Raw genomic sequence first — 24,926 nt, 5'->3', positions numbered from 1 at the left:
AGCAAAGACACACACACACTCCTACAGAGGCACACACACACAGTAGCACAAACACAGGTACACCTCCACACACACACAAACCACACAAACACACACATGAACAACAAACCACACAAACACACACATGAACACACACGAGCATACACGAGCGAACAGACACACAAACACACAAAAGCACACACACTTACAGAAGCAAACACACACACACACACACACTCACTTACATACACATATCATGAGTTGCAAGAGTAGGGGATGGAGTAGGAGATGCAGACAAATTGACAAGAGTGATTTCTTTTTTGTGGAGAGAATGTGCAGAACTGTCTAGTTTAGAGAATGCTAGTGTATTTAGAGTAGGTGCTGCAAGTTGCTTGTTCGAGTCCAGGAAAGTGCAAGGCTGACCCACATGGTCACCACAACACAGGTTACATTGGTGCCATGACCTGGATGGGAGTGATGTTTAGGGGTGTGAGTGCAATGGTAGCCAGCTGGTGCCTAGCTGTGTAGTATGCACTGTAAGTTAGGTGAAACCTCCCTCTCGAAGCATGCTAGTGAGATGCTCAGCTCGCATGGCTCCTAATCCAAGGTGCTGCGTTGTGGGTTCGAGTCTGGGCTAGTGCAGGGCTGTGCCACGTGGTCAACACAACATAGGTTACACACAGAACCTTTGCAGTGAAGATTTTTTTGTGAAGTTTTAAGTAGGCTATCCAGGTCTGTATGGTCCATGTACTGTCTATATTTTCAGTCACCGAGAAAAGCGATCAAACCAGCACAATTATTCTCTGCCTTCTCTGAGAATAATAACTCATAACTCAATCAATCCTTAAAACTGTCTCAAAACTCTCAATGTTTTTTTTTCCCTCACCAGCCGTCCAGACACTGCTATGTTGTGGTTCCTTATGCCTCTGAAGGCCATCCGCCACCTAGTGTGTAACCAGTACAAGTGGCTCGCCATCAAGATTGTTCTCGCACTGCTACTGCTGGCCATGTTCGGGCTCTTCCTCTACAGCATGCCGGGCTACATGGTCAAGAAGATGCTGGGGGTCTGAGGAAATTAAAAAATCAGTACCTGCATACCAACTGTAATTTGGTAGCTGCAGCAAAATTTAGAGCATTGGAAAATACAGAATGCAATATTCTCATCAGCTTTCCAGACAGTTAGAGTGAGGATGGCTTAAAAGGAAGTTTTTTTAAGTTTGTTGGAATTGCCTTTTGATAGAGTCAATAATAAGGAATCATTAACTGATTGTTTGGCAAACATGCATGAGCCTAAATAGCATAAATGGTTCACAATGTCTAAAAACAACACAAGTTTATTAACTAATTCGGAACCAACATTTTGTATTGCCAAGCAATACATCAATTCGATGTAGTGCTGTTGTTGCCATTATTGTTATGCTGACAGCAGTACTTGCTCGTGAAATCCTATATGTATTTATATGAGTATGTATGTTGATTTTGGTTATGTGCTTATTGTGTTGTAACTAAATTGAGACTCTTATTTGCTGTGTTAGGACATTTAGCTTTATAGATTATTGTAGCTGAAATAGGTCTGATGTGTTAAGTCACAGTGTGAAGCTCCTGAGTTTAGAGATAGTATAGTTATTAAGTGGCTTGGCACCAACTGTTGGTTTTAAGAGCTTGCATTGTATGTTGTCGATGTCTTGAGTCTTCAATAGGTTCCATCTTTGAGAGCAACATATTTGATGTGAGTTAAGATATGTAAAGTTATGAGTCATTTGTAAAACAGTGCAGTGGTATTTGTTGCCTAGTTCCATTCTTATCCAAAGAGACTTTTGACAAGGAAAAGGGGTCCAAGGAGTCATCCTTGCGGAACTAATCTCTTGTGAAGGCGTTTTATTGAACATAATGGCAATTGTGAAGTGCAACCCAAGAAATAATAGATTATTTTATTAGTACCATTGTCATTGTTAGTCATAAATATTTTTATTTTAATCAAAAAATAGAATTAAACCTGGATTTGTATGTCTTCCTGTAGTGTGCAGTAATTTGTGTGATAAATGAGTAATGAAGAATAAAGGAAACATATACAAAGTAATTCTTGTCTTTTTTGTTGTAAATCACTTGTTTTGAGCCACACTACCATATCCTTGGTTTTCCTTTAACACTGAAATGTCCTGGATGTAGTTTTTGTCAAAATGCTTTTAATCAAATGTCAATGTAATTCTGATATTATTGCAAAAAGACTATTTTCCTCAGTGTTTATGTGCAGTCTAAAGATCTTGTTTCTACGTTTCAGGTGTTTTAAACATTTGTTTACCATTTTAAGAGGTAGAAAAATGTGAACAAATTCAACAAACACTCCTGAGACTCAAGAAACACACTTGAATATTTGGAAACATCGTCTTTTTATCGCACCATTAGAATTATATAGACCTAGAAGCATTTTATCTTTTAACAACAAAAACTACATAATGCATCTCTTGACTTAAAATGTTCAATGCTAATCCTGAACATCCTATTTCAAACCCCAACTCTTTGTTTTGTCTTCATCAGCCGCCCAGACATCGCCATGTTGTGGTTCCTTATGCCACTGAAGGCCATCCGCCACCTAGTGTGTAACCAGTACAAGTGGCTCGTCATCAAGATTGTGTTCGCACTGCTGATTCTGGCCTTGTTCGGGCTCTTCCTCTACAACATGCCTGGTTACATGGTCAAGAAGCTGCTTGGAGCTTGAGGAGGAGATGGAAAAATCAGTACCTGAATTTTTTTTTTACTCTAATGCAGTGTTGGTGATAATGCTAGCAAATACAGAAATACTTATGTTGAAGTATCTCCACAAAGGGACTTCATAACATATGTATATGCATTGTATAACTTATGAAACCAGTCAAAAGTAAGTGATTTTAGAGTAATTTAAAAAAAAAAATTAAATCCAAATATTATTTTTCAGTGTAATAGACAAGTAAGGGTTACACTTTATTTTACAGTGTCGACATAAGAGTGACATGACACTGTCATGAACGTGTCATAAACAAGTCATAAACGTTTATGATATAACGCTTTTGTTATTAAGTGACATTCGGTTTTAGGGTTAGGGTTAGAGTTAGGGTTAGGGTTATAGGATTAGGGTTAGAGTTTAGGATTAGGGTTAGGGTTAGGTTTCATGTGTCATGACAGTTTCATGTGTTAATGACAGTGTCATGTCACTCTTATGTCGATACTGTCAAGTAAAGTGTTACCCAAGTAAGTTACCTCTGAGTTGTGAACTATTCGAAGAACATTGGCTTAATAGAAAACATGTCTATTGTATAAGTTCTTAAACCCAACTAGCCCAAAATCCAATAGGGGTTCAAGAAAATAGTGTTTAGTCTAGGACAAGGCTTAATGTATGGGAAACTGGACTAATGTGTTTTGTATGGTGTATCAACTTCACTCAACCTCTGTGCACTGAAGGGTGCAGTAGTTTGTTTTAAACTTTTGACAGGGACTTTGGTGAAAAAAAACATAGTTTAGTATATCTGAGTAGCTCGTCAGTATTCAAAATATGCTAAGATGAAGTGAAGTGTGAGATTTTCTTTGTAATCTTTCTTTAGTTTGACCTTATGCACAAATTGGTCCTGATGAGAGTGACACCAGTTCTTATAGGATCTTTTTAGGTATTCATCATGTTTTTTGTGCAAAAACGATACCCCCTGAAGTCAACAGTATTAATTATGATCTTTATGAAGCGTCATGGTACTTTTAGAACAAAGTCATTGATATACTCAAATGACATTTACTTATCTGCATACTGGAAATACTTACACTACTGATACTTTACTATAACTTTTTACAAGTTATAAGTTATATACAATGAGTATGGGTATATTATGAAGTCCCTATTGAAAGACATCAAATAGTATTTCTCCTGGAGATATTTCTAACGTGCACAGCGTACCCTGGTTTTGTGTGTTCTCTGTATGCTCCATTCTAAATGTCAATTTTTAGCAGATAGACAAGGTAGCAGTAGATAATTTTAACTGCTCTAAATGTGATCTACAGTATACTGATTAGCTTCTCATCATTTACATTTTAATTTGTTTACATTTGGCCTCCAGCTGTTTTATATCCAAATGCGTTTATTCAAGACATTAATAAATGCATGAATTAACAAAGATCAACCAGTTGAGATAAACAAGTGAAGGAACTTACCCATCTCTTATTTTGCTCTGAGTAAGCAGCAAGGGCTTTTGCACTTTGGAACATTCGATAAAGTATTTTGCGCATGAACAATTAAAAACCAAGACATTTTGACATTTTCACAACAGTTTATTTACTCAATAAAACTCAAACAGATGCAAGTTATGCAAACACTGATGTGGCCATCTGTTATTTCTCAAGTTACTGTGAGAATGGTAATGAGTTTCCCGATACTATTGGTTGCAGATCTGAATGAGAATGAGTTCCCCTATTCTATTGGCTACTGATTGAAATGAGGGAGAGCGCTTCCCAATGCTACCAGTCAAGAATCAGAATGAGAGTGAGCTTTATACAGTCAGTGCTGCAGCACTGCATGTGTCAGTGGTGCTGTGCTCAACTGCAGTGATCCAATTTTGTTGTTTCTTTTTGTTGAAACAAGAGATGATCGCCATGGCTACGACCGATGAAAATGTGGCTCCACTGCACAAGCAAATTAGGCAGGTTAAAAGAATTAAATGCTGTGGCTATGTTTTTATTCAAAACGCCTTCCACAGAAAGCCTCAGCTTTAGCACCATTTAGCTCTGTTTGGATCTCACTCTGTATATTTGGTGCCCAAACAATACCCTGTGCATTTAGAGCAGATCTGATGCTAGGTCTAGCAGAGGTGTGCCAGTTAGGATAGAAGCAAACCTCTTAAATACCTACTGGACTTGTCTTTTCTAACGTGCCGGCACGTGGGACAGAATGTTTGTAAGAAGTTTTTGAATCGTAAACAAGGGACTTGAGGTAATGGCAGGGAAATGGCCGGGATACAGACCCCATGAGATCCATAACAAACTTTGATGCAGTAGAAGACACCCACAAAATATTCTCCTTACAATGTCACCACCTGCTGGAGAATACTGGGTGGATGTCAGTCAGTGGCACTGAAGAGATTTGTCAGAAGAGTCTTTGAGATTTGGTTATACAGCTCTATCATTGTATGTAGTATGTTGTATGTTTTAACCAGCAACAGGTGTTTCTGATAAACGGATTGTTGTGTATTTTGACAATATACCAGTAGCCCACCTTTACATCCAAGCTCTCGGCTTCAAAAAAGAAACTGACAATGTGCTGGACACACCTTTCTCCCAATATGGTCAGTGCTGCACTATTATACATCCTGACTATGTTATTAAACGCCCCATGGAATTAGAAAAAAGCCTCGCTTGTGTGCAATTTAATAAATATAAAAACAAGTAAAACAGAAATTGAGCAAAATTAGCAGCAAAACATGATAACATGGAATCGTACCAATTTAATCTACACATTTATCTTACCAAAAGAAAACATAAATTCACAGTAACAATGAAAACTTTTGCACCACCATGCTGAATAAACACAGTAACGATTTCAGGTTTGCACATCAACTCCTGAACTCCACACCAGTTGCAAAGGCAGTGGAAATAAATGAGACCCTTTGATTGAAAACAAAATTATTTTTACAAATGCGTCACTCATTCACTGTCAATGAATCACATTCACATGCTTAGCCATAGTAGATACAGATGTGTTTGCAAAAAGATAGTCAGTAAGAGACCCTATCGAAATTTTTCTTTCATTTCCGATTGTTATTGTCTGTTGCGATTGTTATTCTTTAATTTGTTTTGCTTACAACATCCCTTTTCAATATCAAACTTTTTTTTTTAATCAATTAAATTTTATGAAAAATCTACCTAACGGGAAACGGAAAGCCAACATCCAGGAGATTCTTCTTGCCTGCGTGGGTGTGGGAGTCAGTGAGAGTTTTTTGTTCTGGACTGAGGTACACGAGAGCATGGAATGAGGATGAATTCATGCTGGAAGAGCCGTTTTTGTTCGGTCTGCGTGGAGTCCAGTGTGGAGCCAATAGACAAAAAAAAAAGCAACAGAAAAAAGGAGGCCTTCCGGATCGCCAATCTTTTCGATCACTCCCTCTCTGACTATTTACAAAAGGGTTGCCCTTTGTGCTACTCACCCACCCCGACCCCCACCCGACCCCCACCCGACCCCCACCCGACCCCACAACATGGCCTGGATTTTTTTCTGTTTGTTTGTACGACATTGCGGTGGATCATGCTGAGGCGTTTCTAAGATATGTTAAACTGCTGTTTGCTACGGTCTGCATGCCTGTAGGGGTCTGATGTTAGTCCATGTGGCGAGGTGGGGTGGCAGACAGACAAACAGACAGACAGACAGACAGACAGACAGACAGACAAGCAGACAGACAGACAGTATGACTGATACAAGGGGAACACAGAAGATCATAGGTGCGTGCAGAGGAGAGGAGGGAGGGGAGGATTTCAAAGTGGAGTAAAAGAGGGGGACCGACAGGATGAGAGGTGATGGAGGGACAGGATCAGTATTCATCCTGGTCCAGGTGGGCATGTTCGTCAAGTTCATCATCTTCTGGAGGTGCGAAGCCATCCTAGAGAACACAAATGCACAAAACACAGCTGAGCTTACACCCTTAAGCATAGAGAGCATAAACTCCAAAATATCAATTAAGGTTGAGATACAGTGATTTGTTAATACTGAAATCTCCTCCAGTGTAGTCCTTTGGGATTATAAGAATATACAGTGAGACAACCAATCAGTAATAGTCAAACATGCTGCTACAAACATTTAAAGGAGAAATCCGGCAATTTTTCACATACTGTAGATCTCTGTTTCTGGAGGTCATGAGTATTGTCGGTACGAAAAAACCCCCGAAAACAATCGGTTTTACCAAGCTCTAGTTGCTGCAGCCAACAGTTAGAGCTTACAGGCAGCCCCCATGTTCATACCCCCAGAGTGTAGCACTGTAGCATCCTGGCTACTTTAGCTGTTGGCTGCAACAACTTGAGCTAGGTAAAACTGATTGTTTTGGGGTTTTTTCATATCGACAGTACTTGGTGACCTCAAAGGATGGATATCTATGTGAAAAATCGCTGGATTTCTCCTTTAATTTTATGTTTTCCTAACTTCTGAAACTGCTTTCACTTTAAAGCCTTAAAGACATCAGAGCTGTCTGGGAAGCAGTCAATGAGCTGTTAGACAGGTTGCGTACCTCTGTAGCATAGAGTATGTCTATTATTCGGGAGAGGATGGGGCTGGATTCACCCTCATTTTCTTGGCAGATTAGCTCAATGTCCCTCAGTTTACTGAAGTAGAAATCTCTTTCCTTTTCAAGTCCGTCCACAGTCAGTTTCAGTTCCATTAACTTCACAGAACAAGAGAGGGAGAAAAATGAGAGGAGAGTCAGCTGATTCATTTTAGTCAGGAACACACATTCAGTATATTTACTTTGACTGCACGGCTGTGATAGGTATATGGTAATATCAGCCAACATTCTTGCTAACCTTGTCGACATAGAAATTTAATTATTTGACACTGGTGACCAAACATTTGCCAAAAAATTAGATTTTATTTGGTAGAAATGTGACGTCAGACAGTAATACCAACAGCCTCTCAACAGGCTAACAGGCTTACAGCTATAATATAACATTGAAAAGCATCAAAGAGCCCACAGCTATCATATCACCACTGTAAGGGGGCTTCCTTGACTAAGTGAAGTCTACCTTTTCTTAGGACCCTACCTGCTGATTGAGCTCCATGATCTCGGCATCGCTGCCTCCGTTCCGTGAGAGGGCCGGGTTCTTCCTGATGGTGGTGTTCATGACTCTCTGTGGCGTGGGCATGTTCTTGGGGACTGTTGGTGACGTTCTCTGTGGTCCTGAAAAAAAACCCAAATGAACAAGGCTTAGTTAGCTAACTGCCAAAGCAACATTCAAACCCTCTGAATGTAACTGGGCTCATGCAATCAAAGCAGGATATGAAGGGTTTTTTTCCCAAGCTGCTCACAAGTGTAGCATGTTAGCTGTGATGCGCAGCTGTGCCTCTTCCCTACAAAATTAATGGAATGCTTTTCAGTTGTTGTTACAATGTTACAACACAGAGAGACAGGGGTAGTCTAGACTTCCCACAATTTGAAGACCCATGGTCCTCTCTGGCCCAATTCTCTGTGGATTCCACCACTCCCCTAAAAAAGCTAAGTATTAGAATATCCAGATTAGAGATTTTCAATCTAAGGAAACATTTCACTGATAACAGAAAGCATCAAAAGAATCCCAAAGTATTCCACATAATTCCCAGTTAAAAAAAATGAGAGTGAGAGGGATAGTGTGGGGCACTCAACACTCTCTAGGGGCATATTTGCAAATTTGCACTACCATGTTCAGCACGCTGCCTTAAAAGGGCTTCATCCGGGTCTGCAGGAGAACACCCTGACCTCTCTGCGTGTCCCAATACCTCCCTGTGAGTAGCCCCTCTCCGCACCACCACCGCAGCAGGACACATCACAGCCGCTTCTACAGTATCAACATGTTGCTGTTTCCTGTGCATGAGTCACAAAGAAGCTGCGTGTCGAAAGGCTATTTCTGCCGCTCTCCCAAGAGACTTCACGGCTATTTCAAGTTGACAGTCAGCAGTCTCATACTGACTGTAGAGAAACTATTTCACCCATAGAATTAGAAACATGTAACTTCCAATTCTATGGCTGCACCACTAGCTCTTCCCCAAGAGTACAGTCAACCATGTGTCTTAAGGGTCTGGCCAGTGAGGGCCAATCTGTGTGCCTGGAATTGGAACCAGAAACAATTCCTTCATCCTGTGACTTAGATAGGTACCCAAAGGATTTCGAGAGTTTGGGAAAGCCTTTCCAAGAGAGCACACTGCCACGCCATAGTGCAAAGAAGCAAAGCAGGGTAACAGAAGCTAGCGTTGAAGAGTCAAGATTAAATGCTTAGTGTGGGGATAAAGATATTACTATAAAACTGGTAAATGATAATAAGCATCTTTAGGTCATTTATTTCTAGTGATATGCCCACCACTATAGATTCAGTTTAGTGTAAAATTGTTTGTCACTTAACATAGTTAAGAGGTAGATATACTTAACTAATCAAAGCAAGCTTATGAATGGAGGTGTCATTCTGGAGGTCGTGCACTGACATGAGGCCAGGGCATTTAGCGGTCAGCGGTAACAAGGCAGCGAGAGAAACAGGAGCAGTGGGTTACCTGGGGGGCCACAACTTTTCTTGGGTTTGTGGGAAAAGTGTTCACCTGGATTAGGCGGAGGGGCCACATCTTGGCCCTGCCTTGCCTGCAGTGGGTCGTACTCCTTGCCGTCGTAGTTGGCTTCGAAGAATTTTTTAAACCACTGGACGAACTCAAAGTTGTCTTGGAATTTACCCTTCACAAGCCTCTCCACGGGAATAATCTACAAAAGCCATGGGCAAAAAAGTACATTGAGACCTCAGTTAAGCATGGTGTCGCCTGGAACAATCAGAATATTGTTACGGTAGCTCAGTCAATTTTTTACTAAAAAACTAAAAAACAAAGAGCCTTGTGAGCACAGTGACTGAGCAGAAATGTTTTCAAATTAGCTGGCTACAGAATGTGTCTAAATATCTAGTCTTGCTTTGCTTAAAAAAGCTCTCCTGGGTAAAGATGATCTGTGGCACTTGTCAGAAGACAAAAGAGCTATTCCTTTGACACTTGTGACTACAGTTGGCAGCTAAAGATAAATAAAAATAAAGCATAAGGAGGATGGAGGAAAAACAAGCGCAATATTCACTTTGAAAACAGCCAAATGAATAGCAAAAGCCTGATCATTTTCCCCCACATTATTTGCACCTCAGGAATTGTGAAAGTAAGGAACAGTGGGAATGAAATATAAAAATGTGCTGACTTTGTCGACGTTCATCCTTTTGAAGGCAGCCTGGAGCACTTTGAAGTTGTGGATGTACTCATGCTCCAGCTTCGCTTGGAACTTCACCTTCTTCAGCAGGATGCAACCAGGGAAGAGCATGTCCATGAACTGGCAGTAGGCTGCCCCTACAAGAGTGAGGGGGGGGCAGAGAAGAGAGAAGTGAGTAGGAAAGGGAGGTCAAAGGTGAAAGATGAAAGGTTGAGGTAGTTAGCACATAGGCTAATCTACACCCAGCAAAAATAAAAAGCTGTTTACACATCTAGTGGTCTATCCTTACTGCATTTGTCAGACAATAAAGGTAAAACAAATCACAACAATTAGGATCCCAAAGACCCATTCACCTGATTAGTTTATTAAATCCTGATATAGGACAATACAGATGATTTATCTAATTAAACCTCATGATCAAAAGCAAGTCTGTGCTGATTACCCTACACAGTGCCCTTATCTTCATAAATAAGACCAATCTACAGGCATTATCAATGGACCAGACAATAAAGACAAAATCGTTAGACATACTGTGGGTGACAAAATCATAATCTACAGGTCAGTAAACCTGCTGAATACAGAGCAGAGTCAAGAGATATTGAGTCAGGTACAGTAACATGAACCTAATCTAGAGATCAGTAGAGCTAACAGCTGAGAAACAGTGGAGACATTCTTGCCGTGACTCCAGAGAAAGTGAGGGGCCTCACCTGAACAGAGCTGCTCTATCTTGGTGTACATGAGCTGCAGAGAGTCATTGACCCAGGCCAGCATGTCATGTCGGCTCAGGTTCTCGTTGGTCACAGAGGTGGAATACACGTTCACAGCCATGATTGACCTTACAGTGACCAGAGACACACAAACCAGTCACCAGCAGGGTCAGCAGAGTCACTCCTGAATGTGTTCACTCTCCTCTCTTGCTGTCCACAGACTGTACATCCACATACATTATGATTTATCATCATATTAAACAGGAACATTTCAAACTCATACAAAAGCAAAATTAGAACATTAAAGAGTATTCGTCTGTAAAAACTGTAATACAGGACAAGGGTGTGCTCATAAGTGATACTGTATGTGCTGATCAGTGGGACACAACTCAAAGGGGAAAAGCAATCACTTCTTCAACTTCCAATCCACTGCTGTTAATCCTTTCAGATTAGAGGGAGTTCTGCTGTGCATGTGTCAGATACTTCGCTTGCCACATCTGGTCTTCCTCACCACAATCAAAGGTGGCATGATGGTAAACATGGATGAAATAGTAGAGTATCTATACAGCAACTCACATTTCCATTGGTGTTTTTTTTACATTTTTCTTTTTTATGCTAAATTATAAGCAAACATTGTGGAATGCTTTGATTTTATCTGGCAACACTCGTCCAGCATATTACTCAATATATAATAACTAGTTATCACTTTTAAATTATTCTATTTTTAAATTAACACAATAGTAAAAACTAGCGACTTCGTCTTGCGAAACTATGCTATCTCATGCTGGCCCTCGCCTGCACGAGAATACGTCAAGAGCAGCGGCCTGTTACACCCCCTCCTCCCGCGGTGCGCAGTGCTTTGGACTACACACACCGGATTCATCCTCAGCGGCGGCACATATATCCATTGTAATCTCCCCGTGTATAATATTTCAATGTGGCGATGTTCGTGCGTCCAAAGACTATGCAAACATCATACAGTACCAACAGAGGCTCAAACAACCATGCCAATTAAGTTATGGTATCAGTTCAATGACTGCCCGTTTTGCAATGACAGTCATGTTATTCTTGTGCGCAGATCCGAGGTAATGTGCTGTGTAGGCCTCCGTGAGCTAACATCTCAATATTCTGGCTTGGGTTGGACACATTCCTTCACCTCACTACGCAAAATAAAATATAATTGTGTGGCTTCCCCGCGTTTGCAAGAATATACATGCACCGTTATTATAACAGAAACAACCGATTCGACCCCCTCTGCAGGCCCCACCGAATATTTACCCACAACATTGTTACTGTACGCGAACATTTTCAATGGATGCAAGACACGCCGCTGACACAATAAATCACATCTCCTAATGCCTCAAGTCTAAGTTAAAATCAGTGATCTGGGAGTAAAACCGCATGAGACGATAATTTAACATGTGTATCTCACTTACAGTGTTTAGAGTGCGTCCGTCTGTGCCGTTATATCGCTGGCGATATACCTTCTGTCAGCCCCCAGCTCGCAGATCCTCGGCTGATGGGAGACGGCCACCCCGTGCGCCTGCAATAAAGCCGTGGCGACGGCTTAGCGCATGCGCGCTGCAGCCATAGAGGCGCAGCTTTTACGCAGGACTGGCTGACCGAGATACGGCGGGGCGTATCGACAGTCTGGCCCCTGCTCCAACAATTTAAAGCACCGTAATTTGTCTACAATCCCCGTCATGTCCACTGCCATTCATCATATTAGAACGGCGGCACTGTGCGAAACCCTGAAACTTGTTTTATTTTCTTTTTTAAAACACGTTTAATTCCAATTTATAAATGTCCAATTTAAAGAGTAATTCAAAGACCGCACTTAACCAGTAGACTTGATGATGGTTTATTTGCACTTACTTGTGTGGTGAACATGTTTAAAACCATAAAACCATTAAGTGCATAACAGAGCACTGGTTTACAATACAATAAGAAAACAGTGCATTAGATTATTGAAAATAAAATAACACATACATGAAAATATTGAGCACCAATAGAAATTTGTACACCACCCTCATCTGTCCTGTCATTCATGAGGAAAAAATAAAGACTTGGTCCAAACATTCACTTCAGTGCAGATCTTTTCACATGTGAGAGTCGGTTTTTGTATCCTCATGGACAGAGAAGAACAGTGAGAGGACAGGAGAAGTGGAGGAAAGGTTGGATAAGAAGAAGAAAGGAAAAGAAGAGGAGAAAACAAAATAAAAGAAAGAAGTGATTGGAGAGTGGAGCCCGGCAGAGTTGACACTAAGAGCTAGGGGTCCCGTCACTTCAACCTAGAAATAAAACTAAAAATAAAACATGTACCTGCTTCCAAGCAGGATCAAGGCCAGTTGCAATTAAAACTGTAGACATACAATTGTAAAGTTTGAGAAAAACAGATTAAAATAGGCTGTAACTTGAAACAATCATACATTAGTACCATATTCCAGTGCTTTAATTTCTAGTAAACGTAATATCCTGGCCTACCATTGTGGTGGTGGAGCATGAGTGACTTAAGACCAGAAGTACAGAAACTTGTGCAGGAACAGTTTTGTGAGACATTCGTAGGCATTACTGGACATCAGGTGGATTAACGTTGTTCAAGTGAGGAAACAGGCCACAGTAAGGTGCTACATCGTGGCTAGATTGCTGCCAACAGACTTAATAGGAAATATGATCCACACTAAGGCTTAACATGTGATAAATCTAACCGATTTCAGTTCATTCAATTTGACTTACATTTTTTTTTTTTTACAATACGGAGGTAACCAGTCTATTGATCAGAAAATGTCAGTGAACTATAGAGGCATAGGTGCAGGCTAATGGTCATTCCAGTCTTTACACACATATTTCCAGCTGATTTCACTCCACACAAAAACAATAGGAAGGCAGGAACGCTTTTAAGAGTACAAGTGCAACTCCAAATGTACCATAATGAGGTAAACATACAATTATGTGCCTGAAGAATAAAATATAAAAAATACTATTAGATCAATCCAGACTGACTCAAATAAATAACAATAAGGAGGTCTGGTACGTCTGAGAAAAACTCAAAGTCACTGAAACCAGACACCGCAAAGAAAGATGGATGCTGTGTGGTTAATGAGGTAACAAAAGAGATGAGTATAAGCTTCAAACCTCTGGTTCTAACTGGACCACTGATGCATTCATTCGATCATATAACCCTCATATCCAAATGTCAAAATTCACTTTCTTTGGGACTTTTCTAATTGCAGCTTTGTTTCTACACATTTCCTATAACTCACATTGAAAACAATCAAATCATTCACAGGCAACAATAAAACCATCCAGGTATCTTTCTGTGTTGAATTAGGCAGAATAGTGCTACTTTTTTTGCTCAGTATTTATTGTGGAGTGCACCATGAGTTTTAGATACATGAGAGGGCCTGGTGGGAAGTAGGGGGTGGGGGTCTTCCTAACGAAATCTGGCTCAGTCGTTTTGGTCCAGGAGTGGTGTGTGTCCAAGTTACCAAATGCCGCTGGAGCGGCCACCGGGGGGCGCCAGGATGCGGGCGGAGGCCCTCTTCGGGATGTTATCATCAATCTGGGCACCTGCCAGAACCAATGGGAGAGAGACCACACAGATTAGCCACATAGCATTAGCTGCAGTAAGCAGGGATTCCCTTTGTAATACGAGGATTGCATTACCTTTAAGAGGTTGTTGCTGGAGTGTGCTTATCACACAGGCTTAACCAGGACACTTTGTGCTGTGTGATGTCTGATTAGTGAATGTGTTGGGGTCTCTCTCTCTCTCTGTGTGTGTGTGTGTGTGTGTGTGTGTGTGTGTGTGTGTGTGTGTGTGTGTGTGTGTATGTGTGTGTGTGTGTGTGTGTGTGTGTGTGTGTGTGTGTGTGTGTGTGTGTGTGTGCATATGTGTGTGTGTGTATGTGTGTGTGTGTGTGTGTGTGTGTGTGTGTGTGTGCATATGTGTGTGTGTGTGTGTGTGTGTGTGTGTGTGTGTGTGTGTGTGTTTCTATTTTTGTGTAAGTTGCATGTGCTTATGTGTTTGAGAGAAACAAATACAGAGAGAGAGGGAGAGGAGAGAGAGATAGAGAGAAAGAGAGAGAAAAAGAGAGAAAGAGAGTTTACCAGATAGACTGAAGCTGGACTCGTGCAGGTCTCTCACTCCTCCATGACGGGTGGATGGGCGAGATGAGGGCGTTTCTCCATCTGAAGCACCGCAGTCCTTCTTTCCTGAGTTCACCGCCGCTACGTCACCCTCATAGGGAGTACGCTCCACTCCCTTCAGAGCCTGGCACTGATCACACACACACACACACACACACACACACACACACACACACACACACACACACACACACACACACACACACACACACACACAAGCAGATATAATGTTAAAATCACTGGAATTACACAACTCATTTCTGCTAACGTATGCTAGCTTGTGGGCAATACTGCACTGTTGCCAACTGGACAGCACCTTCTCTCTCTGGACCATCTTCTTGTACAGGTAATCAGGGAATGTCCGCAGGGGGTAGAACTTTCCAGAGCCCTCGGCACAGGTGAAGATGCCATTCTCATACACCACACGGCCACGGCTGATCGTGACCAGAGGGACGCCATGGCAACGCAAGCCCTCATAAAGGTTTACGTCTCCTCCTTGCACTTGTGTGTCCACAGAGATCGTCCTAGGAGTGTGCGCGCGCACACACACATACACACACACAGAAACATACAATCAATACTTCCAGTAGCCTATCACAGCACTGGTTATATTTGATGAGTTTATAAGGAATATGTACTGTATAAGGAATACGCTTTATCTAACATTGACATAAAGTAACATTGACACAAAATGACAGTGCTTTAGTCAACAGAGCAGAGCTAAACGTCCAGCAAGGGAGCGTCCTCCCTAGACAGCAGCATGCTCTGTACCTGGCTGCATCAGGGTCCCAGACCACCACATCGGCGTCAGCCCCTGGGATGATGCGACCCTTGCGTGGGTAAAGGTTGTAGATTTTGGCTGCGTTCGAGCTGGTCACAGCAACGAATCGGTTCTCATCCATTTTACCTCCAACCTGGAAGCCAAATACAAAGTTGTCTTACAGTAATATTCGTTTTCACTTGCATGACATCAGCATACTATTTAAAGATAATCTAATAACAAAGATAACTTATGGCTAAGTTGTGGTTTGTCATGTTTTTTCTGATTTTCATCCCTTACCACTCCTCTCTCCCAGATGACACTCATGCGGTCCTGGATGCCAGGGACTCCGTGCGGAATCTTGGTAAAGTCATCTTTGCCCATGGCTTTCTGCTTGGTGGTGAAGGGCCGGTGGTCTGACACCACTACATTTAGAGTGTCACTGAAAATCAAATCAAAGATAATCAAATCACCTTCATTTAGACAACAGTCGCTCTACTATCATATCAGATCACACATGACATCAGATATTAATCAAATCATGTTATAGAGATACAGTAGATCAGATTAAAGATGATTTGCAGACTTTTAACCCTCTCTCAGATAAATGGCTCTTGTACCTAAACCCTTACTAGCATTGTTAGCTCTAAACATCTAAACCACATCTAGTGCAGGAACTCTAGCTGCAGAGCCTGTAATGACCAGGTACCGGAGGGGTGGACTCACTTTCCCAGGAGACCCATTAGGTAGTTAGGGGTGCTGGGGTCGAGCCTCAGGGGGGGCACAGTGACGTAGGCAGCAGCGTGGACCCAGTCCTGGTGGTAGTACTGGAGCCCGTTCATCACAGCGTGGGCCATGGTCGTCTCGCCATGGACCACCTTCCCTGTGTGTATGAATGAACACAAACAAAGACACACCTCACACACACACACACACACACACACACACACACACACACACACACACACACACAAACAGAGAGAGATGTCTTAATCAAACTAGCATAAAGTAGATCCAATGCCAAATGTTATTTAAAATAGAAGTACACCATTACCTACAAATATACACACAAAAAGATATTATCTTTAGTAGGCTTTGCGCTCTGGCAATGACAAAATATACAAATGATTATGGCACCCCTTGAATGATGTTGGCCATTGTGACATTATGATAATTATTATCATATTGTTTTCACCTACCTTGCATCTTGGCAGTAGCCACCACATCCCCAGCAGACATACTCGAAACATTCACCAGGTAGATGGGGCAGTGTGCCTGTGGAGAAATATTCATATATTCACCACCCCAGTATAAATACTGTTCCAAATGAATTGTCTACAGTATTTGGCACTGTAATGTTTTGGACAGAGTCATACTCACTCTGTTGGCAATGGTAATGGCACGATGGGTAGCTTCTGCCTCCAGCTGTGGATGAATGAAGAGTTAAGAGTGAGAATTCTCCTGCACTAATGAGTTATAGCAGTTAGCGCTGGCTACATGTTAGAACTAGTGAGACCGCAAGAGAGGAGTCAGAATTCCAAATCCTCACCTCCTCTGGGCGGCTGATCTCAATGCCCTCTGGGCCACTGATGCCGAGGTCCAAAGCCTCTTTTGCTCCCTAAAGGACAAAACAAAAGGCTTGTCACTGAATGCATTCTCAAAGGAGACAACACCTCTTAACTGTGGTTCTGTTCTAGTCGTTGAAGACCACAAGCATCTCTGACCTCAGCAACCAGCTCTCCGTTCTCGGCGTGGACACGAGCGACGGCGCCAATGTCCTTGCAGTGCTGCAGCACCTGGAAGAGCTCGCTGTCCCTCAGCATGTACAGGTCCTTATAGGCCATGAACATGTGGAAGGAGTTCACGCCCTTCTCCCGCACCAGAGCCTCCATCTGGGCACGAACCTGCACCATCACAGAGAGGCAAGGGTACACTCACTCAGTTATTGTTTGGTGTTCAGGGTTTTTGACATTGGGTTAGGGTTAACAATAAGGGCCAGTGCATGGAGGTACAAAATGATTAAGAATAGTAATCTTTTCTCCCTTTGTAAATGGTCTGAAAGGCCAGAAAAAACAAATACTTGCAAACACTACACTCTTCATGGAAACGTAAAAGGTCAAAATCATTTTTGCTTGGATGCAGGTCAAAATAGTGTCGCGTCATCTCAGCAAACTGTCCCATCTTAAATGCAGTGCCCCTGTGGCCCAGCAGAGGATGCCAACATGCTGAGAGATGGCATCTGTACAACACCACACCCCTCTGTGCCCTGTTCTGTCACAGCTAGATTTTTCAGCTCACTCTAAGCTAAGGCTGCTCCTCTGTTTCAGATCTTGTAAAAATGGAGGAACGCTGGGGACATCTTGGTCCCCTAAATGAGACGAGGAGATGCATACATGATCCTGTCCTGGCTGTAACTAAAAGATTAGATGTAGACATTGTGACTGAATGTCAATATACAGATGGAGGTGGGTTTTTGTTTTTCTAAAAGTGTGTAACCATTGTTCAACTGACGGGGCAAGGAGCTGATAATGCCAAAGCCATGGATTTGCTTCCATTGAAGCACACAGAGTGGTACAACATGTAGTCCTACTGTCCTGCAAGCTGTTTTGAGTTTCTACTGAGTCGTTTTTGTGAGGATATCAGTGAAACTCAAGCACACATTAAGAATGTGCACTCCTGCTGTATCACTCTGAACTGTGTCTGTGAGAGTGATTGGTGCAGTGTGGATGTAGGGCAGGGATTCTCAGGTGTAGGTGTGGGGTGCGGTGTGGTGTGGTGGGGTGTTTGTGTTACCTTGGGTCCCCACCAGGTGACGCCCACATGTAGGGCGTAGTCACAGCAGGTCTTGGCATCGGCCACAGAGCGAGTGTTCTCATAGGCGTCCAGCAGAGACTCATTCCTCTCGGGCAGTACCAGATCAATCACCATAGTGGTGCCTCCAGCCAGAGCAGCCTATGGAGAGGGATTACAATGAATAGATTAGATTAGATTAGAACAAATTAGATTCAGATTAAATGTCATTGAGCAGATACAATGCAGATGTAATGCAATTTGCATCTAACCAAAGGTGCAAAGAAATTGCTTTATTTACAGATAAAGGTGTAATAAGGGATTAAATTATACTATACCATGCTATATGCAAGGTATAAGTACAGAGGTAGACAATTTATACAACTGTTTATGTCTAAACTTCATATTCATATATGAAATTTCATATTCCTATGGTTTATGTTACATGAAACATACAAGGGAACTTAAAAAAAAATATTCTAAAAATAAGAAAATGTAAATAGATAAGGTATGAACTAAATGCACCATTATAAGAAATAAGGAATGTGTGCGTGTGTGTGTGTGTGTTCTCATGAGTGTGCATCGTTCCTGAGTGCCTTTGCTCTTTAAGCCTCGATGAGAGGCAAGTAGGGGGTGGGGGGCACGAGGTATTTGACGGCCATTGTCTATGAGCACAATGAGTCAACTGAAAAGACTTTGCAGCAGTCTTTACAGCAGTCCCTCAGTCTCTATGGCAACAGAAACCGATCTGCATTTGTGTATGTGTAAGGCCACGCCCACGACAACCGTCTGGGGAGGAGTATAAGAGGAGGGTGAGGAGGGAAGAGAAAGAGAGTGAGAGTGAGAGAGAGAGTGATATTGAGAGAAAGAATGAGAGAGAGAGGAGAGAGAGAAAGAATAGAGAGAGAGGGAGGGGGAGAGGAGAAATGCCACTTGTATCTGCAACACCAAACAATGACCATTTAGAAACAGCTCACTCATTTGTCTTCTCAAGCACAGCTTGGTCCACTGTGTGTGTGTGTGTGTGTGTGTGTGTGTGTGTGTGTGTGTGTGTTTGCTTGTGTGTGTGTGTGTGTGTGTGTGCTTGGTAATGCACTGTGACGGTACTAAGACCAGACTTAAGCCCTCATTCAATCTCTGTTAAGTGAGCTATAGAAACTGCCTGGTTCTACAGTACATTCACCTCTATAATACAGCAACAGTGTATTGTCCCAATTAACAAACTGTCTATAGAAGTAAAGTGCTAGTGGAGACTATCCCGATTCAATACAGTGCACTATTCCTAACTGTAATATTCAGAACAGTGCGGCACACGCTTGATTAAACGTCCCTACTACCCCAAGACATATTCAAATCAATGTTGTCCTTAAATATAAACTGATTTGTGTAAGCTTAAGTGTATTAGCCTGTGCTTTGCCCATCTACGCAATGGGGAAAACAAGTCCATTTGCGTTGATAGAGCATCCTCTCAGAATTCCCACGAGAGCACCACTTGTGGGATTTGTTGGGATGGGGTGGGAGAGGGATATGGGAGGAGATGAGAGGTGGAGGAAGGAGACAAGGAGAGAGGAGAACACACATAATAAACTTAGGAATTCTACTGGATGTGTCAAGAAAGAAGAGGAGAGAAGAATGGAGAAGAGAGGTGAAGAAAAGAGAAGAGGAGAGAGATTGAGAGAAGAGAATTAAAAATAAATTGAACCAATGAATCCTACAAGGAGAGGAGACGAGGAGAGAGGAAACGAGCTGACAGCAGAGGAGAGAGGGAGGAAGGGGAGGGGAGGAGAGGAGGAGAGAAGAGTAGGAGAGGAGAGGAGAGGAGAGGAGAAGGGAGAGAGGGAGGCAGGGGAGGAGAGGAGAGGAGAGAAGGAGAGAAGAGTAGGAGAGGAGAGGAGAGGAGAGAAGAGAAGAGAGAAGAGGAGAGGAGAAGAGAAGGGAGGAACGGAGTAAGACTGATGGGATTCAGTGGGGAGAGAGAAAGAGAGAGCAGGAGAGAGAGCAGGAGAGAGGGAGGGCAGCCATGCTGGGGAGTGCGGAGATGAAAGGGGGTAGCAGATGGCTCCACAGACGAGTGAAATACCCCCTGATCGATTTCCCTTTCCACTTTCACCCTACTGTTCCACTGAACCCCACCACAGACACACATACACACCCAATCCCGTTCCCCCACCCCACTCTCAAAGCTCTGTTTCACCTTCCACCAGTGTCCTAACAACACTGTTGACCCATTAGTTATTATGCCGCGCCCCTTCAATCGATTTCCATGCATATAGCAACACATATGCATACTGTAGTTCACAATGCCCCAATGTCCCAAAATAACATCCAATTTGACAATGTACATACTGTAACTTCCAACTAGTTTTGAGGTTTGTTGTCTTACAGAGCACTGATGCATATAATGCAGACACTGCATGTCTGAGTATATTGTATATGGCCTGTATAGACTAATATATTGAGCAATGATCTCTTACAATGGTCATAACCCCCCCCCCCCCCCCCCCCTTTTACTCAGGGGGGTGTTCTTGGTAAGTCTGTCTCGATTACACAGGACTAATCAGATGATGAGATAAGAACTGTGAGACAGTTTATAAGCCCTGTGCGTGTCAGATGGTGCTGGATCAGTAAGACGATACACAAGATGGCATCAGTAAGAAGGTACCAATCTGTGGGTGTGATATATTCCTCTTTCATCTGTACAGGAGGAAAATGCCAATTACAGTAAAGACTGATGAAGCTCAGCAGAGAAAATCTACAGCCTGTCATTTAGAAAAGTGCAGTAACTGAGCATCCAATGAAAGAATCTATTTCTATTCTATCTATTATATCTATTTTCACTAAAGTGGTGCACATCTCAGCTTTGGGAATACTTGAAGCTGATCATTGAACCCCTGGTCAAGTCATCCTTCTGCACTGACAACCTAACATAACAGAACCACTGTGCTCTTTCAAGTTATTTTTAATTTGAAAAGGGTTTATTTTTAGCACCTCATGCTCTCCATGTGCACCGGCTTCCATCAGCCTTCTTCATGGTGATTAGGAGCTGAAGGTTTCTCACAGGGACAGAATCCCAACTAAGACAGCCCCAGGCCTTTTGGGGTGGGATCTCGGTTTGGCTCCTGAAATTGTTCTCAGACTCAGACTCCGCATCATATATCAGATATTCAGATATTCAGCAATACTGTATATCCATGGTGTAGATGTGGAGAAATGTGCAGAAGAGAATGCAAGTGGGAATCTAGGCGTGTTTAGAGCTCAAGGCAAAATATTCTACTTCTTTTCCATGAAAAATATCATATTTTAGTGGGTCGGCGGGCTGTCGTGGTGAACAATCCTCTTCAGTAAAAAATCTGTTTGACTTCCAGTGCTGTTGCCCGAGGCAACTGGCAATACTGCCTCAACCAAGACACTTAACAGAGCATAGATGTGTGGGGTACAACATCTGGAGCAAACACTTTAGCACAGTATCTCAGGAAATGACCCAAATCTCCAACCCAAACCTAAGTACTTGCACCAGAGGCAGCACATCAGCGCTGATAAAGGATTTACAAACCATTCTGCAAGTGAGGCAAGCGATTAAGTCAATGCAGCTGCAATTTCAAGTCATCAGAGCATTTGCTGTATATTCATCATGTCAATATCACATTGACTTGCACTGTTACATATTGGAAGATGACACTGTTGTATGCTATTCACTATAGCCATTTCACTTTGTTAGAATGCAAGTCTAAATCTAAGTAAAGACTATTCTTGCATGCACAAAAACCCCAACAGAGTGACCCCTGCATGGGCTGATAGGCACCCACCTTGGTACCACTGTAGAAGTCATCGGCGGGCGTGGCGTTCATGAAGCTCTGGTTCAGGTGCACGCAGGTGTCCAAACCACCGGGCATCACCAGCTTTCCCGAGGCATCGATGACCTTGGCGCCACCTGGGATCATCAGCTCCTTGCCCACCTGCTGGATGACTCCGTTCTCGATGTAGACGTCGGCCTCCTGCGTGAAGTCATCGTTCACCACCTTCCCCCCCTTAATGAGGATCCGTGCTGTTGATGCACTGGAAGACATGATTCTGACAGAGAGGGGAGGAGAGAGGAAGTTAGAGGAGAAAAAGTCAGAAGAAAGAGACGGATATGAAAATGGAGTCAAATGGAGAAGGAAAGAGAGGGAGAGAGCGCCGGGACGATCCAGTGGAGAGAAAGACAAAGAACAGAGAGAACACAAGAGAAAAGGATACCGAGAGAAGGAGGGGTGGGAAGGTTTAGAAGATCCAATAAGAAGCAGTGGAAGAGACAAGGAGGAGGGAAACCAAGTGATGGGAGAGATAGAGAGTGAGATAAAGACACTGGAATAATTAAGGGAGGCACAGCAGACATGAGACATCAACTCATTGATATGAGGCTAGCACTGATGTGACATCTCTTGGAGGCTCGGAGTGACAGACCTCGAGCGAGACGTGTGATGATGACATCAGTCTGGCAGTCGAGTTCAGAGGGGAAGGGAAGAGAGAGAGAGAGAGAGAGAAAGAGAGAGAGAGACATTCTTCGGGTGCTGCCTCTCAGAGCACAGCTGAGGAGCGTCGCTCGGTTCTGACGATGAGCACACGGTCTGCGCCTGTCTCAAACTAGGCCACTGCTGTGTGTGTGTGTGTGAGTGTGTGTGAAGTGTTTGTGTGTTGTTTAGTTGTTGCTGAGTAGTAATTGTTTAAAGTGTGAACAGGAGCGTGAGTGCATCTTCCATAATTATGCATGGTCTCTGTGTGTGTGTGTGTGTGTGGGTGCAAATCCATGGCTGGCTGAGTGAGCGAATGAGGCTGTGTGCGTGCCTGTGAAGCTTGTGTGCGTGACTATATGTGTGCGTGCATGGGTGTGTGTGTGGGTGCGGCAGGACTACGGCATGGTGGTCTCCCCCTCCCTCATCCTCCCTGCTACTGCCTCTGCTTTAGGGGTAGAGAGGAGGGAGGGCACGGGGGAAAAGCCCCATGGAATCTGTACCAGTGCAGGGGGTACAGCACCACTCAGCCCATCTCCTCACTCCTTCCAGCACCTCATGCAAAATAAAACACAGATCCATTTGCTCTCAGTCAGTTACCACATCTGACCCATTTTCTGAATTATATCACACCTCTCTATTATGAACTAAACATTACACATCACTTTTATTTAAACGCCTACTGGGACCTGGTTATGAGTGAGCCTTCCTGGCGTAAATCATTTGAGCACTCACAGTATGGGTTTTTGTTGAAGATATATGGCCATTATGTTCATTATCAGTTGTAATACAATTTCAACAATACACTGAGATGCATATCTGCACCATAATGAGGCATGACGATGGCAGGTGGCTAAAATAGACCACATGCCTCCGGGTCGTATAAGTGATTTATCGAGGAGGACGTGCTCTTAGGTTGCTTACAGGATACTTTCAACGTCCGGGACACAACTCATGATCATCAATCACTGGGTGTGGATGGGGTGTTTCCACAAACTTCATTCTAATAAACATTATATCATTAATAAGACCGGATGCTTTTCATGGGGTTCAAGCCATGCAGGGTTCTCAGAAAGTGAGACCCATCCCACAATACGCTCCCGAGTCTATAACACACAAAGAGGAGGCCAAACCCTATTCTAATAGAGACATCGTTCACACTGAACCACGGCAAAACACCACCCAACATTAACAGGCTGCTCTATAAAAACACAGCGATGATGATGATGATGCATGGGTCATTAGAAACATACATATCAGTCTACCGACTGCATAGCCCAACTCATTGTTCACCCTTTATACCTAGCCATAAGTAAAACGTTGCACCATCACCGAGACAGCCAGTCTCCTAAGGTTTAGGAGATATAAACACCTATGGCATGGAGAGATTAATGAACATTAGTGTTGTATGTATAATGTAAACGAGAGAATGAAGAGACACCGGTCCCGTTTGCACACACCCGGCGCACAACAATGCAATTCAGAACAGTGCAACTAGCTACCTATTCAGTGTTCATCATGGCCATAAAACCAGTGACACCAATTATGTGCCTTAGACCGTAATATTGCCTAGATTGCTAGCTGGTGATATGATATGTTAAGACACATGGTAATAGAAATAGTGCGCAAGAACCATACCTTTTACGGCAACGTTCCCAAATGGATCCCTAGCGTACAATCAATAGCAGCAAACAATGACCGCCGATGCCACCCTCCAGTAGACACGAGCAGACACCAGCAGATGCTTTCCCCGGTCCAGCCCGCACAGCACACCCTCCACTCGCAGCATCCAAGCCGGCGACAGGCAGGAGCTCCAATCAGCGTCTGGGCGTAAGGCTTTTTCCCCCGCCTTGACCAATAGCGTTGCTGCTTGGGCGTGCCGTCTCATCCGGGGCTTGTGCCAAAGCCCGTCTCAACAGTGGGTAGAATTGTCACGGGGACAGACAACCGCAACAAGTCAGGTCTACTAATAAACTTTAATTCACATGCCATGCAAGGGAAGTAAAAACGAGTGTATAACGCAGGGGAAAAAAAGATGCCATTCCTTGTTGACCTGCCTTGACCCTAACCCTCTGTGACTGTTGGTGTGAATAGACGAGACAGGAGGCAACACAATCTTGTTACGCTCCAGACG

The 24,926-nt window shown here is 43.1% G+C and overlaps 2 protein-coding genes across 3 annotated transcripts; both read right to left on the bottom strand.

The window, feature by feature from the left end:
* Positions 1-4,251: 4,251 nt before the first annotated feature.
* On the bottom strand, positions 4,252-12,163 carry mapre3a (microtubule-associated protein, RP/EB family, member 3a). Of its 2 annotated transcripts, none has more exons than XM_042073285.1 (7): positions 12,043-12,163; positions 10,607-10,734; positions 9,891-10,036; positions 9,218-9,419; positions 7,741-7,877; positions 7,212-7,364; positions 4,252-6,590 (listed from the first exon to the last, which is right to left on the bottom strand). In XM_042073285.1, exons 2-7 carry the CDS (start codon positions 10,725-10,727, stop codon positions 6,522-6,524), a joined length of 828 nt encoding a protein of 275 aa, XP_041929219.1. In that variant the 5' UTR covers positions 10,728-10,734; positions 12,043-12,163; the 3' UTR covers positions 4,252-6,521. The 2 variants fall into 2 exon arrangements, with proteins under 2 accessions (XP_041929219.1, XP_041929220.1); XM_042073286.1 differs by having other exon boundaries at positions 9,263-9,419.
* A 307-nt stretch (positions 12,164-12,470) lies between these two features.
* On the bottom strand, positions 12,471-24,641 carry dpysl5a (dihydropyrimidinase like 5a). Its single transcript, XM_042073282.1, has 13 exons — positions 24,431-24,641; positions 22,109-22,373; positions 18,306-18,464; positions 17,237-17,416; positions 17,062-17,130; positions 16,893-16,937; positions 16,712-16,787; positions 16,239-16,395; positions 15,813-15,954; positions 15,524-15,666; positions 15,069-15,276; positions 14,714-14,882; positions 12,471-14,176 (listed from the first exon to the last, which is right to left on the bottom strand). Exons 2-13 carry the CDS (start codon positions 22,367-22,369, stop codon positions 14,091-14,093), a joined length of 1,695 nt encoding a protein of 564 aa, XP_041929216.1. The 5' UTR covers positions 22,370-22,373; positions 24,431-24,641; the 3' UTR covers positions 12,471-14,090.
* Positions 24,642-24,926: the final 285 nt, after the last annotated feature.

Source organism: Alosa sapidissima, chromosome 19 (assembly GCF_018492685.1).
Source record: "Alosa sapidissima isolate fAloSap1 chromosome 19, fAloSap1.pri, whole genome shotgun sequence".
NCBI classification, from domain to species: Eukaryota; Metazoa; Chordata; class Actinopteri; order Clupeiformes; family Clupeidae; genus Alosa; species Alosa sapidissima.
Note: the sequence above shows the minus strand (reverse complement) of the source record. Positions and strands in the feature narration are given on the sequence as shown.

Excerpts from the sequence above, each read along its gene's own strand:
- mapre3a (XM_042073285.1), bottom strand. The coding sequence starts at position 10,727 with ATGGCTGTGAACGTGTATTCCACCTCTGTGACCAACGAGAACCTGAGC. Across the intron at positions 10,037-10,606 it reads GATAGAGCAGCTCTGTTCAG|GGGCAGCCTACTGCCAGTTC; the intron begins GTGAGGCCCCTC and ends TCACTCTTGTAG. Across the intron at positions 6,591-7,211 it reads ACATACTCTATGCTACAGAG|GATGGCTTCGCACCTCCAGA; the intron begins GTACGCAACCTG and ends TGTGTTCTCTAG.
- dpysl5a (XM_042073282.1), bottom strand. The coding sequence starts at position 22,369 with ATGTCTTCCAGTGCATCAACAGCACGGATCCTCATTAAGGGGGGGAAG. Across the intron at positions 17,417-18,305 it reads TCACCTGGTGGGGACCCAAG|GTTCGTGCCCAGATGGAGGC; the intron begins GTAACACAAACA and ends GTGATGGTGCAG. Across the intron at positions 14,883-15,068 it reads AGATGGTCCAGAGAGAGAAG|TGCCAGGCTCTGAAGGGAGT; the intron begins GTGCTGTCCAGT and ends GTGTGTGATCAG.